Source organism: Manis javanica, chromosome 4 (assembly GCF_040802235.1).
Source record: "Manis javanica isolate MJ-LG chromosome 4, MJ_LKY, whole genome shotgun sequence".
NCBI lineage: Eukaryota > Metazoa > Chordata > Mammalia > Pholidota > Manidae > Manis > Manis javanica.
Window position 1 is genome coordinate 164,619,889 of NC_133159.1, and position 16,480 is coordinate 164,636,368.

Here is a 16,480-nt window from a genome sequence, read left to right on the forward strand (position 1 = left end):
AGTTTATCAGTTGTTAGTTGACAGATTAAAAAAATGACCGACAGTAAATACCAAAAAGCCCAACCAACTAAGTGAAAAAGTTAATCAATTCAGAGTTATTTCCAAAGGGTAGTCTTTTCTCTAAAATTTTTGACATTATTTTGAAATCCATTTCTACTACACATCTCATGGGGTATACACAGAGATGCTGCTCATTTCTCAGTGATTCCAATGGTGAAACCAAACCCCAACCTTTTTTTTTTAATCCTATAAACATCCCTTTTAGTTATTTTTTATTGAAGCCTTTTATATTTCTTTTCTTCTCAGAATATAGTCTTTAGCCTAAACTTCTTCCACTAAGTAATTTAATATTAATTCCTACCTATTTTTATGTAAAATTAAAAATTGTATATATATTTAATCATAATTAGAAGACTGTTCTTCCCAAGAAACCCGGCAAACTTTGGTATCTGGGCACCAATATTACAGTCTTACCATACCGAAACTCTGTCAGATATGCAGAATAATAAATACAGACCCACAGTATATGGAGGATCTTTTCTTACATCCACAGCCTTAAACTGGGCACCAATATTACAGTCTTACCATACCAAAACTCTGTCAGATATGCAGAATAATAAATACAGACCCATAGTATATGGAGGATCTTTTTTTACATCCACAGCCTTAAAAAGTTGCTGTTATTCTAATGTTTAATGACATTAGAATTTTATTAATTTCACTTTACTAAAGTAATTCATATACCTAAAATAGCCCCAACTTTCTAGTGACTAGTGTTAGAACTAAAAAACAATATCAAAAATACCAAAACTGTATGTAAGAAAGTCTTCTATTTTATAGTTCATTAATTATGTAGTGTTATTAAAAAGAAAAGTAACTACTACTGTTTTAAGAATGCAGGGATCTTTCTCAATAGAAAGCAATAAAAAAGAATCAAAGCTTTGGCATTGAGACATGAGCAAAGAAGAAAACAGAAAATACTTAGACTAAAAAAGATAGCTCCACAAATCATAAGCTTTATATTTTCCTTTGAGGAAGTTTTGTAACATTTCTACTGCAAACTTGGAAACATGGTAACATGGAAACAACTTGGTCTCAAGAGTAATATATGAATCTGAACCCATATGCTTCTACAGTAAGTTAGTTAACCACTCTGAGCCTTACTTTACTCACCTATAAAATGAGTATTTTAGAACCATGTAGAGGAATGAATTCCTATACACAACTGAAAAGAATGAAGTGTTCTCAGTAACAGAATAAGAATCCTTGGTAATTTTTTTCCCCCAGGATAAATTTAACTAAGTCACATGTTTATTTCATTCATTCATTCATTCATTCATTTATTTATAAAAAAGCAAGAAATTTCCAATTTAATAAACATGTATCAAACATTACACAAAAGGCACTGGGGGAGAGGTTTATACAATAAACAAGATAAGGAGAATGGTTGGTAATTCTAATGACTTCTCTGTGAGCACCGTCAACTTCCAAAACGCGTAATTTCAAATACTTCCAAAGCGTGTCCCATGCCATCAGACAATCAGGCAAAAAAGTGTTCAGTAGACCAGAATTTTGAGAGGGACTAGATTAAATAAAAGTTGAACAGGTTTCTCTAATAAAAGACTTCACACAGCTTTACTATGCTGATGTCCACTACCGAGAGTTTGGTTTAAAGAATGCAAAACCTTTTTCTCCACCTGGGACCTCAGAGAATCACTGTGAAGACACAATCTGGAAACCACTGATATAAAAGATTCTTGGCAAGAAAAGTTCCATAAGGAAAGAAGCCAATAAAGAGACCCCAATACTTGAGCCGTTTCTAAGTTATTACCTTTCCTTCCTGTGCTTCTACTGCCGGCCCTTTATGTGCCTCCTGGGAAAGGACCTTCTTGTTTCGATTGTGCAGATTGTCCAGCACTCTTTTTTTTTCTTCCTTTGCCCTTTGAAGGAGATCTATTAACACCGTTGTAGGGTGCTCCCGAAGCACAAAGGGGTCCTGGTTAAGAGTAGAAGGCAAAAGTCAGGTTGAGACCTATATATTTTTTCATTCAGAACAAATGAATCCCTTCTTGGACCCTAGAGTTACTATCCTAAATAATTATAGATAATGCATGTAATCTATGGTTATCTAATTCTGCTATGCTTTTTACTTCTTAGATTTATAAATTTTAATTTACATGTATACACTCTGTGCCTACATAACTTCCCCTGTACTTTTTATGAAAACTTTGAACATATGACACCTTTGTTGGCCAAATGAAAATGCAGAGTTGAAATAATCAGAGTCTAAGTAAACATTAAGAATTAAGTCCAATTAGAGCTCTAAGTAAATGCTTACAAATTCTTAGAACTGGTTTCATAGAGGAGACACTATCAGTTCTGAATTACATTAGATTTCAACAGGAATGTGTTTACTGATGGTGAATTACATAACATACTACTTGGGTATAATGGGCTCCTTTATGTTGCTTAAATGAAACTTCATAAAACACTAGCAGTTGATTAAAAGACGTTATGTATTAGTGATTTTTACCATTAATATTTAATAAAGCTTAACATTATCAAATACAGAAAAGTAGAAAGAACAATTCTACTATAAGATTATCATCATTACATTTGGTATTTTTTGGATATTTATGTCTTCTCAGAAATTTTCCAAGTATAGATTTTGTTTTGTAGTGAGCACACAGATTGCAGAAAGATGACTTGTGCGCTGGAGTTCATGAGATGATCTTGAATTCTTTTAAGACTTTTACCCCCTTTATTAGCTCAGATTTATTTCTTCTCTGAAGAGTTGTAACTATATATTATTCTCTTTTTATTGCTGTAAGTATTATGTTATTTCAACTCATAATGCCTACAGACTATTTCCTCAAATGTTCATGCCAAAATTACATAACCATTATTTTAATTCTGATAATTATTTTCAATTTTTCATTCTGAGATAAATAGCTTCATACAGTAAGTCACTTTTTTCCATTTTATTCTTTTTCCTTATGACAGACTGCAACAGAAATGTGGTTAGGCCAAAGGGAAGGATGCACTTGACAGATTCTTCCTATCACTTTCAATAATGGCAATATACAAAATGGACCAGGTAAATGAATACATATGCAGGTTTGGCATCACCCAAGGTCAAGTATGCATTCCTGGTGGGCTGGGTTATTACCAAAAGAGCTTCTTTTGCCTTCATTAGGCAAATGTAAGAAGCCAGACACATTCTTCCTTTTCCTGAGCCTTAGCTTGGTATGTACCACTATTTATAATATTCGGTCATTTTTATCTGAAAATAATATATCTTGTAATTCTAAGTTATTTAATAGTTTTCTACAAATGGATCCTGCTTATTTTTCACTTACATAATTCATAGCTATACTAAACCTTTTGTTGCTATTGTGAATACCTAGTTTTTGGGCTTGAATTTGAGACTGTAAGTGTGCTTAGGGCCTAGAATTCCCTAAGTGTTACTGAAACTTTATACTGCTCTTCTACATACTGTAGTTGCAAATAACCCTACCTAATATGTACATGATCCTTGCAATATCCTTGTGTACTGAACTGCGTGTTGGTGAAAATAAACTGAACTTCTTTGAGATTCTAAAACGTGCATGCTGAAAGTCTAATTTTCTAGTGAAAAATCCACAAAATTCCTTAGGGTCACAAAAAGATAGTCAACTGCTACTCACGAATGCCTTATCTAGATGTTTTAAGAACTATATTAAATTGAACAATACTATTATTGCTATTCATAAAATGTGAACCTCTAAATGAAAACATTTTTGAGAACAGAAAGCATATACTAAGAATTTATTTAAATTAGGTAACCAAACCTATTGAAAAATGAATAGAATTCACATTACTTTTAAAATACTTTCATTGCTAAGTTAGAAAAACATATTTCTCAAAAGGAAACAAAAATGTGATATTCATTTTTAACAGTTCTTTTGAAATCTCTTTTCTCCCACAGTATTTATATAAATGTATTACACATCATTTCTCTTCCTTTCATATTACTTTATATAGGACAGAAGGGTATATAAAGTATGGTAGATACAAAAATTAAATCCAAAGTTAAACTATGCTTTGCCACCTCTGAAATGACATTGTTCCATATGAGTTAAAATTTGTAGCTGTAACTCATGAATATATTCTTGCACATATAAAAATTAAGTCATTTAGTACTACTATATTGAATATTTAACTATATATTCTATTCAGACATGGTAAAAGCAGTTAATTTTGAAAAACAAAATGAAAAAACTTAGCAACTAAGAAAATTTCCAAGAAAGAATGGTATTATGAAATTAGTATTTTAGCAAAACCCAGTACAGCGTACTTAATACTGATTCGGAATCAAAGAAGAATAAAACACATTCTTTCAAATAATTTCTTAGGTGTACAAAACAGAGTATAACTGACCTTTAAAAGTTTCTTTGATGTAGGGCGATCTTTAGGGTTTTTCTGGAGGCAAGACTCTACAAAGTTGCGAAAAGAACTGGACCTATTGTAAAGGAAAGTATTAAGTGAACATATTGCTATTTCCTTTAAAAACACATCCACAAATCAAGGCATGTCCCTATGGGTGGGAGGGAGAATAGAAATCATAAAAAAAAGCAGACACAATACACTATATATTTCATCATGTAAGTCTATAAAAAGCTATGCAAAGCAACTAATGAATCTTTCCCATTTTCCAAAGATAGATGTGCACACATTATTTTAAAATCCTGCTCTCACATACTTAAATATCACAACTCATTCTACGTTGTGGTAAATTAGGGAAGTCAATCATTTTCCTTTTTGCATTCAAATCTAAGATAATATTCTTCTTAGTATTTTTTTTCTTTTCTCTAGCCACATCTCTTTCTTGCTTGACCCTTGGATCATCTTCCATATAGCATGTTTCAGAATATCATGCTATTTGTTTTGGAAAGAACATTTTTTATACCTAAGTATTTAGTGTCCTTGAGCAAATGGACAAAAGTTCCAGAAAACAGTAAAATTTTTTTAAAATTAGAATTCTGTAACCTACTATTATATAGTGTTACTGATGAGAGTTCAGTAAGGCAGTAAGTAAAAAATGTTCCACCAATGTTTGTCATCAATATTCAAATAAGATTTAATTCTTTTATACAAGAATTCTTTTTTGAATCCCTAAAGTATCAACCAGTGTAAAGACAGCCTGTGTTTAGTGTATTTATTATTCAGATGTACCATCATAAACTGTGCCAAGATTTCTTCGAAACATCTCTACAGAAGCAGCAAAGACCTGTGAACTTGCCTTAATAATGTAATGATAAAAAATAAATTATTGCTAATTTATGCATCTTGTGAATTTTAAAGTATTTGTTAAGTACAGTAGATAGTCTTCTCGAATTTTTCAAATGCTAGATACACCTGAAGACTTTCCCATTAAAATTTTCTATCACTGATAAAAATCCTTTCCTAAAATTGTCCATCTGTTCTCAATAAACTTCTTTACATGAATAACAGTATTATCAAAGAAGCACTAGGAGATGCAACATCAAAGCACATTCTGAATAATAAATAATAACAATTAGAATCATCCAAAAATTATGAATTATCTGGTAATTCTGATAAATTATCAAATCATTTTTACCTATGTTTTATACCATATCAATTATAAACCATTCCCCAATTAGATATCTATACAGGTTGTGGCAATCTATATATTGCAGTTTTAAAATATGAATGTTTAAATCATGCTATTTATTATATAATCAGGGTTCTATGTGTCGCTAAGGTACAAAAAGTATATTACTTTTTATACAAAAGCCATACTTTTTGCTCCCATGTAGCATCACCTATCTTTTATTTCTGAACTGAGTTATATATATGCTATGAAAAGTAGAGATAATAAAGGATAAACATGATGCAAGGATAAAATAAAGCTATTTTAATATTTCTTCAGGTTATATACACTTCACCTCATTGAAATGAAATCATTTTGATAACATTATGAAAAAGTATTTAAATTTTACCATGTTGAACAATATCTCTCTCAGCCATACTCACCATTCATTAGACTGCAGTGTAGGGGGGTTATTTCTGGTAATGAGATATAAGGCACGCCTTGCATTCATATGATATAAAGGAGGGTCTCTTTCCGCTATAAAAGAAAGAAAACTTCCTGTTAAATATGTGCCTGTTATATAGGAGCATGGATGCACTGTTAGTTTTTTTTTTTTTAAATAAACCCCAACTTAGGAAAAAAGTTGCAAGTAGAGTTCAGAGAACTTAGTTAAGTGAGTCAATAGAGAGGAAATTGCAGCCCTGATGCACATCTCTAAATAGTGTATTTTTCCAATAAACAAGAACATTCTAAGAGAACCTAATACAGTCATTAAATCAGACCATTAATATGAATGAATACATGACTATTATCTAATCTTCAAGCTCCATTGTAGTTTCTATCAAATGTCCCAATAATGTCCTTTGTAGCAAAAATGACCTTCAATCATCTGCATCCTTAAAGGAAATTGTCCATTTTTTCTAAGTTTTAAACTTACATAAAATTGTTCATAAAATATCTCTAAAATCCTTCTAATATGTGTAAAATCTGGAGTCATGTCCCCTGTCATTCCTGATATTGGTTGTTTGTGTCTTCTTTCTGTTTGATCTAGCCAGAGGTTTATTAATTTCATTAATTTCCCCAAAGAACTAATTTGTGACCTCATTGATTTTCTCTATTGTTTTCATTTTCTATTTAATTGATTTCTGGTTTGATCTTTTCTGGGTCTCTTTGTTCTGTTTACTGTGGATTGAATTTGCCCTTCTTTTTCTAGTCTTAAGGTGACAGTTGAAGTCATGACCTTGACAATTCACAAGTATACAATTTTGACTCTCGAATATCCCTCAGTTTGGCTTTGTGCTGTTATTAAATTTAGTTTACACATCTCTGGCAGGAATATCACAGAAGCAAGTGTCACGCTTTTCTCAGTGTATTCTATGATGATCCTATAGAACAGGCCCGTGGTTTCAGATCGTCTTGTCATTGATGGCGTTCACTTTGATCACTAAAGGCCATTCCACAAGGTTTCATGGTGAAGTTTCACTTTTTTCCTTTGCAATTATTAAGTACTTGTGAAAAGGTACTTGAGTCTATATAAATATTCTGTTTTGCATAAAGATCATTTTATTCTCTTATTGTATAGATTTAGATTCTTCATTTAATAATTTATGACTTGCTACTATCATTTATTTTGATGTTGAAATGGTTTCATTTTTGAGCAGTTGAGAATCTTCTGAAGCCGATGTCTGCCTTTCCGGCATGGCTCCAGCATTCCCTGCTCAGCTCCTTGCTCTCTGGCCCACTAAGATGTTCCAGGATCATCTTATGCTTTCCCTACTGCAGACACGGCTCCAAGGAGCCGTGGCAGGCAGTGTGCTCACTGCTACTGCCCGTGTCACTTCTCTTAGATCCTGTCAGTGGATAAAGGAAGGGAACACACACGTCCCTCATATATTTGTATTCATACTTGCACATTAAATATCTTTAGTTGTTTATTGAAAACAACTGAGTTCACTACAATATCTCAAATCCAATGCTATGGTACTATTTATTCGAGCCTTCTCTTCCCGTTGTTTGTAGCACCCTTCTCTGACAGTAGGAAACCTCACTCTCATTATCCTTAATATATTTGATGAATCGCCCCTGTACATAGCCAGTCTCCCATCTAGGCCACACCCTTTCCCCTTTTCCCCATCAAGTTTTCAAACACCATTCCAAGCCTGTCTACAGTGTGAATGTCCACTTCATCCACTCAGGTTCTGACACCCCATCCAAACTGGATCACTTTAGGCAGTGACGCCCCCCTCATCAGCCCTCAGGAGGGAAGCCCCCTTCCTTTCAATCAGGCACTGCCACTGTGTCAGGTGACCCACCCCCAAATATGGACGTGCTCCTTGGCCTCTGACACCCCATGCTGGGCTACTTCCAGGTCTGAATGCTTTGGTTACCCCACCAGGACTCTGAATCCCCAAACTTGACTGCCGCCCTCCCTGCACAGGTTCTGCTTCCACATACAAGGCATTCTGTCTGTGGGAACTCCCTCCTCTCCTCACAGGACTCTGACACACCATGCCGGGCTACCATGGCTCAGCAGGTGACATGGAAACCTACTTTATACTGTCCTCCCAACAGCTTTAAGAATGAGTAGTTTGATCCAGGAAGGAGAAGGGATTACTGAAGAAATTCTTAATGAATAAAATAACTTGTTTCTACTGTGATTTATTAAAGTATTCAAAAATTCTAAGTGGTGTACCATCAATATATCAAACCAGAGTATGATTTTTGATCTGTCATTTACTATAAAGCTGAACATCTCTATTTAGTCAAAGAACACTGAACTTAGCTAAAAACCATAGAGATTTACTAAATCTAGAATGCGGTAGCCTTCAGTGGATTCAAGGGATATTTTCCATTTCAAATACTTTTTTAATTGAAGTATCATTGATATTCAATCTTATATTGGTTTCAAGTATACAACACAGTGGTTCTACAGTCACCCATATTAAATCCTCACCCCCGCTACTGCAGTTACTGTCAACATAGCAAAATGTTACAGAAGCAGTGCTTATAGTTTCCATGCTATTCTACTATCCTGGTGACCAGCTTATGACTGAAAATTTTTGTGCCCTTTTACTGCCCTCACCCTCAACTACTCACCCCAATCCCTCCCCCACAGTAACCACCAGTCACGACTCAGTGTCTATAAGTCTACTGCGATGGTGTTCCTTTTGTTTTGTGTTTAGATTCCACAAATAAGTGAAATCATATGGTGTTTTGTCTCTGCCTGGCTTATTTCACTTAGCATAATACCCTCTAGGTTGATCCATGTTGTTGCAAATGGCAGGATTTCTTTTCTTCTTATGGCTGAATAATATTCCATTGTGTATATGTACCACCTCTTCTTTATCCACTTATCTACTGATGGACAGTTAGGCTGTTTCTATAACTTGGCTACTGTAATGCAACAATAAACAGAGCGGTGCATCCATCTTTTTGAATCAGGGATTTTGTTTTCTTCAGGTAAATTTCTAGAATTGGAATTACTGGGTCATATGGCATTTCTATTTTTAGTTTTTTTAGTAACCTACGCACTGCTTTCCACAGCGGCTGGTCCAATTTACATTCCCAACAAGAGGGTAGAAAGGTTCCCCTTTCTCCACATCCTTGCCAACACTTGTTTTTTCTTTTCTCTTGGACAGAGGCCATTCTAACCGGTCTGAGGTGATATACTATTGTCGTCTTAAGTTGCATTTCCCTGATGATTAGTGATGTGGAGCATCTTTTCATTGTTGGCCATCTGTATTTCAGCTTTGGGAAAATGTCTGTTCTGGTCTCTGCCCATTTTTTAGTCGGGTTTTTTTTTTTTTTTTTTTTTGGTGTTTAGTAGTATGAGTTCTTTATATATTTTGGATGTTAACCCTTAATAGGAAAAATCATTTACAAGTATACTCTCCCACACTGTAGGTTACATTTTTGTTCTGTTGATGGTATCCTTTGCTGTACAGGAGCATTTTGGTTTCGTATATACGCCCACGTGGTCATTTGTTATTTTGTTTCCATTTCCTGAGCAGTTGTGTACAGGAAAAAACTGCTCACACTTATGTTTGAGAGATCTTTGCCTATGTTTTCGTCTAAGAGTTTTATGGTTACACGTCTAACATCTAGATCTTTGATCTACTTTGAGTTTACTTTTGTGTGTAGAGAGTCATAGACAGTAATCTAGCTTCTCTCTCTTGCATGTAGCCATCCAGTTTTGCCAACACCAGCTGTTGAAGTCTGTCCTTTCACCATTGTATACTTATGGCCTAAGAATGCAGCACCCCAGTTTGAAAAAGACAGATGCACCCCTATGTTTATCACTGCACTATTTACAATAGCCAAGATATGGAAGCAACCTAAATGTCCATCAGTAGATGAATGGATAAAGAAGATGTGGTACCTATACACAATGGAATATTACTGAGCCATAAGGAAAAAACAGATCCTACCATTTGCAACAACATGGATGGAGCTAGAAGGTATTATGCTCAGTGAAATCAGCCAGGCGGAGAAAGACAAGGACCAAATGATTTCACTCACATGTGGAGTATAAGAACAAAGGAAAACTGAAGGAACAAAATAGCAGCAGAATCACAGAACCCAAGAATGGACTAACAGTTACCAAAGGGAAAGGGACTGGGGAGGATGGGTGGGAAGGGAGGGATAATGGCGGGGAAAAAGAAAGAGGGCATTACGATTAGCATGTATAGTGCGAGGGGGGCACGGGGAGGGCTGTGCAACACAGAGCAGACAAGTAGTGATTTTACAGCATCTTAGTATGGTGATGGACAGTGACTGTGAAGGGGTATGTGGGGGGGACTTGGTGAAGGGGGAAGCCTAGTAAACATAATGTTCTTCATGTAATTGTAGATTAATGATACCAAAAAAAAATCAAACTGTACAATAAGCTATGCAGCCTGATAATCTAATCCTCATACCTAACACAAAGTATTAAGTAACCTAAGTAGCGGTAAGTAATTCATGAATGCTTTAGAGACCCTTCATAGATGGTAAATTTATAACCACAGACATATTCTAGGTGTTTAACAAATACTCATTAAATGTTACACACAGATACCTCAAAATTAATACCACAGTAGAAACTATTTTAGACCTAATTTAATACAGCAAATGTAATATGCCTAAATTTACATATATATATATATATATATATATATATATATATATATATATATATATACACAAAATGCCAAATAACCAAAGTGACAACCTTGATAGATATATTGCTCCCCTTAAACACTGACATAAAAATAAAAATCTGTAATTTGGTACAGAAATTGAGATAAAACATTGATCAAAACTTACTACGCAGTAATAAAGAGCAATGCTTACCTAGTTCAATGCATGTTATTCCAAGAGACCATATATCGACTTTGTTATCATATTGTTGTTCATTCCTGCCTAAAATTATTTCTGGGGCCATCCTAAAACATAAAATGTTACTTAAAGTTAAAAGAGAAATGAAAAGTATACTGTTCTATAAAAACGTAATGACCATCCACATGGAGAATCCCTGTGTGAATTCCAGATGATATATCTGGACATAAGAATTCTTATAACGGGAAATGCATTACAGGTTGTGAGGTAAATATTTACCATTGCGCACACAGTGTTAGACTTATTCTCACCATTTGTCATGATCAGGTACCAGCATCCTGGAGGAAAAACTCCCCAGAGCAGGGTTGTATTCTGCATCAATTCAAGTTTGCAGATTGTAATATTGTATAGCCTTTATGCCAGCAGTTCTCAAACATTTTGGTTTCAGCATCTTACTATAAAAGTCTAAATTTTGCTCGAAAGAGGGCATTTTATCACTGGCACTTGTTTTCTTGAAGTAAACAAACTCACTACATTTAGCTGAGAAAATATCTACCACAATAAGCAACCATGAATAAGCCATTTGTCGGTCTTTTTCGCAAATAAGAGTAGTGTTCTGTGATAAAAGTGGCTAGGACAGCCACTCATAACTAAATAAACCATACAATTATTAACTTTGGAGGCGTCTTGGTTATAAAATGAAACGTTAAGTCGCATCTTCAGGTAGACTCTAATGTTCTCACTGGTGCTTCACCTTATCCTTCCTTTGTACTTGTTAAGCACAGACAAACATTTAGAACAGTTTCTGACTGCTTAATAACATTGTCACCAGGCGTATGTGTGTTCCTGTGTGTAAAAGTATGTAAATACATAGTGCTGTGTTCCTAATATACCATATACAAATTAATACATCTGTAACTTTCAATTGCCGATAACAGAGGGCTTCTAATGTGTTAAGATGTTGAAGTAAGCTTGGGGAGTCACTAAGTTCAACAAAGTTAAAAAAGTAGTTTTGTTTTTAATGCACAACTTTCTAGCTCCTTTCTAGTATCTAATATTGATCACTGATTTGTAAAGAGGGGGACCATTAGTAAGCATTATTTGTCCAAAGAACCCTTTTTTTATACAGGGGAAGAGGATTCTATCTAAACTAGGGTTCTACATAAGAAATTTTTGGTCATACAGAACAGTAGTCTTCAAACTTTTTATTTTCTTACTTCCAATGAATTTATTTTAAAAATGTATCCGCTTATACATTTTTGAGTTGGTATCTAAATTTTATAAACTTAATAGTTGCAAAGGATATAATGCACACATATGTATATACATTATTTTGTATATGTGCTTTACAGATATTTACAACTTGGAGCTGAGGACTTCACTCATTCAATTCATTAAAAACACTGCTGTATAATAACCTAATTAGCAAACCCAGTCTGCATGGTCATATCAGCCATTCAAATCAGAATTATTTTCTGTCAGGAAATGCCAAACTTCATTTTTCATTGTAAATAACATGTTAGTGTGTCCTCACGACAATTGTCCCAGTTATAAATGAGATCATTTTTGATTCCCTAGAAAAGAAGATGGGAGGAAGGATAATTGGGGAAAAGAAAGAGCAAGGAGCCAAAGGAACTGAGGAGAGATGACTGTGAAGGCAGAAGGCCCTGTGTCAAAACTTGGTGTCCTAGCTCTTCAATATTTCTGATGCTATATATTCTAGATGTTACGTGTTCTCAAGTTGTCCCTCTGGTGACGGTTTGAGGCTTTTAATTCTCAGAGCAATGCATCACTCTACTATTCAGGATGGGTGAGAAGCCTTTCTTTAACAAACTGGGAGTTGGGAGATTTGAAACGTAGGTGGAAAAGAAGATGCAGTAGACCTGAGACACTTCTCAGCATGTACAGAGAGAGGACATCTATGGAAGTTGAAGATGTGGAAAATTATTCCCTTCAGACTTGCTGCCATTAATATGGAATTATTTATGAATAAAATTAGATGATGTCTAGAAGTTGCTTCAAGTAACTGGAGGTGGGAGGGAGGGCAAGAAGATCAAGTACACAGGGCAGCCAGGCCCTGGGGTAGTGCTGTTAGGCTGAGCTGACCGCTGTGTGAGCCTTCGTTATATTTTTGTCTCTTTCCCTGTATACTAGAAATTCTCCACAATGAAAAATGAAAACAAAAAGTTCCTGATCAGCTACCAGTCTTCAGGGACTCTTATTCAGAAGATACTGACACACAGTAAGTACAAATCTAAAGAAAATTTCCACTTAGCATTTCTATCTTCTCCCTTCTTAAACAATTAAATTTTTTCACTCCTACCCCCAATACATGATGTAGATGATAACAGGAAAGAACCGTAGGGGGGACAAATGATACAATAGGAGGTACAAGGGCAGCGCCTCAAATCTGTATCTGAAACTACAGTGCTTAGAGGAATATCTAAAGCAGCCCTGTATTTCCAAGAGAAACATAAAGCACCTGATAAAAGGACAAGCACACACTGCCTATTTCAATTATGAGGATCAATACCAGATAGGACTACGCTTACCAATGCGGCGTCCCCACAAAAGACTTGGCAGAAGAGGCCATGGAAGCAAATCCAAAGTCAGCAAGTTTCGCCTGGCCTCCTGGTGTCAGAAGGATATTTCCTCCTTTGACGTCTCTGGGTTTAAGGAACACAGAAAATTATTTGTCTTTCCTTTGTAAGATTCTACTGAAAATGATAAAGATCATATAAAAATGTATAAAAGAGGGAAGGAGAAATCAGAATCATTAAGGCCTTGGGTAATCTCTCAGTTGGGATAACGAGAGCTAAGATCCCAACTAAGAAATGAGATACACAGAATTCCTCTAAGTATATAGTAACAAGTTTCTAAAAGAGAAGATAAAATACCAGTAGAAACAGAAGAAAAAAATTAGCTAATTAATAGTACATACTTGATATTTGAGTGCCTGTTTATTGGTACAAGTAATGGTTTAAAAAATTTAGCTGAACATTCTTATATGATTGTAAGATTTCTGAGTATACCCTTAACAATAAAATGGAGTAAGAAGAACCTGATGCCCCAAATTTGTTTTTTTTTAATTACTCATATCATTCCAAATTTTAGCATAGTTCTCCTACCTAAATATGAAATGAAAACTGAAAACACATGGGTAAGGTAATATCAATGATCCCAAATTTACTTTTAAGCTCTTTTCTAAATCAGCAACGTACATGTGAAATAAGAAAATTATAATGGGATTGCATGCCCAATGGGCACCATAACATTCAAAAAGAAAGAACTTTCTAAGCACTTGTCAATTCATACTATATAGAATTATAATGGATGTAATATTAAGTTAATCTATTTTCTTCCATTTGTTTTTATAAAAATGAAAGGTTCTTTGAAGTTGAGAAGACCTTAGGTTCTGCTTCCAACTCTTTCATTCTCTTATTTACTATGCATGTGGATTTTTCTCTTGGACCTTACTATCCTCATCTAAAAAACTGATACCCATTAATTTGCAATGACTCTACTATATAAGTTTACTTTGTATTGTCTGGTTCACATAGATAATTTAAAAAATGCTAGCTTCCATCTAAAAACAGGCAAAACCAATACCAATGCTAAAAATGTACTTTATGATGGTTTAATCTTTAAATTACTATCCATTATCAAGGATTATCTCAAAAGCATAGAATGCTAGTAGCTTTCACTTGTCCCTGTCATGGAATCAATGGAACAAATCCGGCATTAGGAGTCACCAGGAGGACAAAAGATCTAGGTTAGTTCTAGTCTAATCTATCTTGCTTCATCAGCTTTGAGAAGTGAGTCACAAATTGGGGCATCAGTTTCTGCATCTGTAAAATGAAACAAGTAAGAATACATAATCCCTATCGTCTTTCCCACTTCACAAATTCAACTTTTCTATAATTAAATTTCTATCACAAATCTCTAAAGTGCACATACTTTGGAAAGCCCAGCAGCATGTGTAGAAAAAGATAAAAATTATTCTCAACCAAGAGATCAAATAAATTAGTATATTCATTTTAAGACACGGATAACCTAAAAAAATATGAGTTTGTAAAACTCCAGAATACTTTTATTTAGCTAAAACCAACAAAGCTTTCAGGATTAATAAATTCTAGGTCTGATTTGCTTATTAATGTATGGTAATTTTTAAGGTACTTACCTATGGATCATGGCACGGGAATGTAAGTAGGCTAATCCCTGAAGAGCACCATGTATAATTGCTGCTATTTCCATTTCTTGTAATGGCTTTTGGTAAACTTGAAATAAGATTTTATTTGAAAATAATTATTCTATAGAACATTTCTATTTTAAAATATATATACACATATCTAATATATGGGCCAGTTTAAAAAAAGTAACATTTAGCAAGAAGGAATTTTTTGCTTTCCAAGATAGTAAAACAAAGCAATTGAACTTAGTAAGTGCACAGTTGTGCCTATTTATTAGAGTTCACAGCCAATTTTCCTCTAAGTTAACATTTAACAATTATTTCATGATTATAAAAACAATGAAAGAGCTTTCCCTTTTTATATTCCTACATATCTTCATTCTGAACAGAAGGAACAAATTAAGTTTAATGATAAAGAATGCAGAAAAATGCCTGTTAAATCACAATGAAAGAAAACTCATCTGTTATGCTAAAACGTAGTATTTAATGAGGACAGTGCATACCACGCTGAGAATCTAGAAAACACAACGGTTTTACTCTTACGGGAAAGTTTTAACATTATTTTAAAAATCTCTCAGTGAATGAATTCTCATTTTATTATACTAATACTTTTCTTTTCTTAATAAATAAAGGAGGCTTACCTTTCAGCAAACCTGAAGCAGATCCTAAACAATATTCCATTACAAGCTACAGGGGGAAAAAATGATAAAAAACATTAAAATACACTATTAAAATAAAAAGATTCTATATGAGATAAAATAAATTCACCAAGGAGATCGAGAAGATAGTTTGAAGTGAAAAAAACTCTAGTTATCAATTACCTTTAAATATAAGTATACATTTTGGAACTTGTTAAATGCATACATGAAGTTTAGCCAATGCTACATTAATATTTTATAATGCCGACCTATAACTGCTTGTAGAAGATGTGTGTTTCATGTAATTACTAACTAAAGCTATAAAGGAATATACATATTCCATTCATATTAACCTATAGTAGCAATACTGGTATTGTTAGGAAGCAGAAAGTCGTCCTCTGGTTCTATATATACCAAGTTTGGGTTACCGTTTAAATCTTTCCTATAAAGCAAACACAGAGCACCTCGTATGTGCCAGGTATGTTATATATATTAACTAATTTAATCCTCATAACCACCTCTGGAAGGAGACCCTATTATCATCCTTGTTTGACAGATGGAGAAACTTGGAAGACAGAGAGGCAGCCTGCGCTCTCTGCCACTGTTTGTGCTTCAACCACAGCCTCAAATTTAGGAGTACCATCACCACCAAATTAAAGCAAACATTGCAAATCTAAATAAATCTAAGTTCTGTATACTAAAATGATAATCAGCTGTAGCTTATTAAAAATAAAAGGTCATTCC

General features: G+C 34.2%; 1 protein-coding gene across 1 annotated transcript in view; it reads right to left on the reverse strand.

Moving 5' to 3' along the window:
• The window catches only part of LOC140849252 (serine/threonine-protein kinase TAO1-like), a 209,260-nt gene that overhangs the window by 62,385 nt on the left and 130,395 nt on the right, over positions 1-16,480 (reverse strand). Inside the window, 7 exon segments of the mRNA XM_073236241.1 lie at positions 1,832-1,996; positions 4,420-4,501; positions 6,037-6,130; positions 10,925-11,016; positions 13,462-13,575; positions 15,090-15,186; positions 15,740-15,785. Of these exon segments, the coding sequence (XP_073092342.1) occupies positions 1,832-1,996; positions 4,420-4,501; positions 6,037-6,130; positions 10,925-11,016; positions 13,462-13,575; positions 15,090-15,186; positions 15,740-15,785 (690 nt within the window).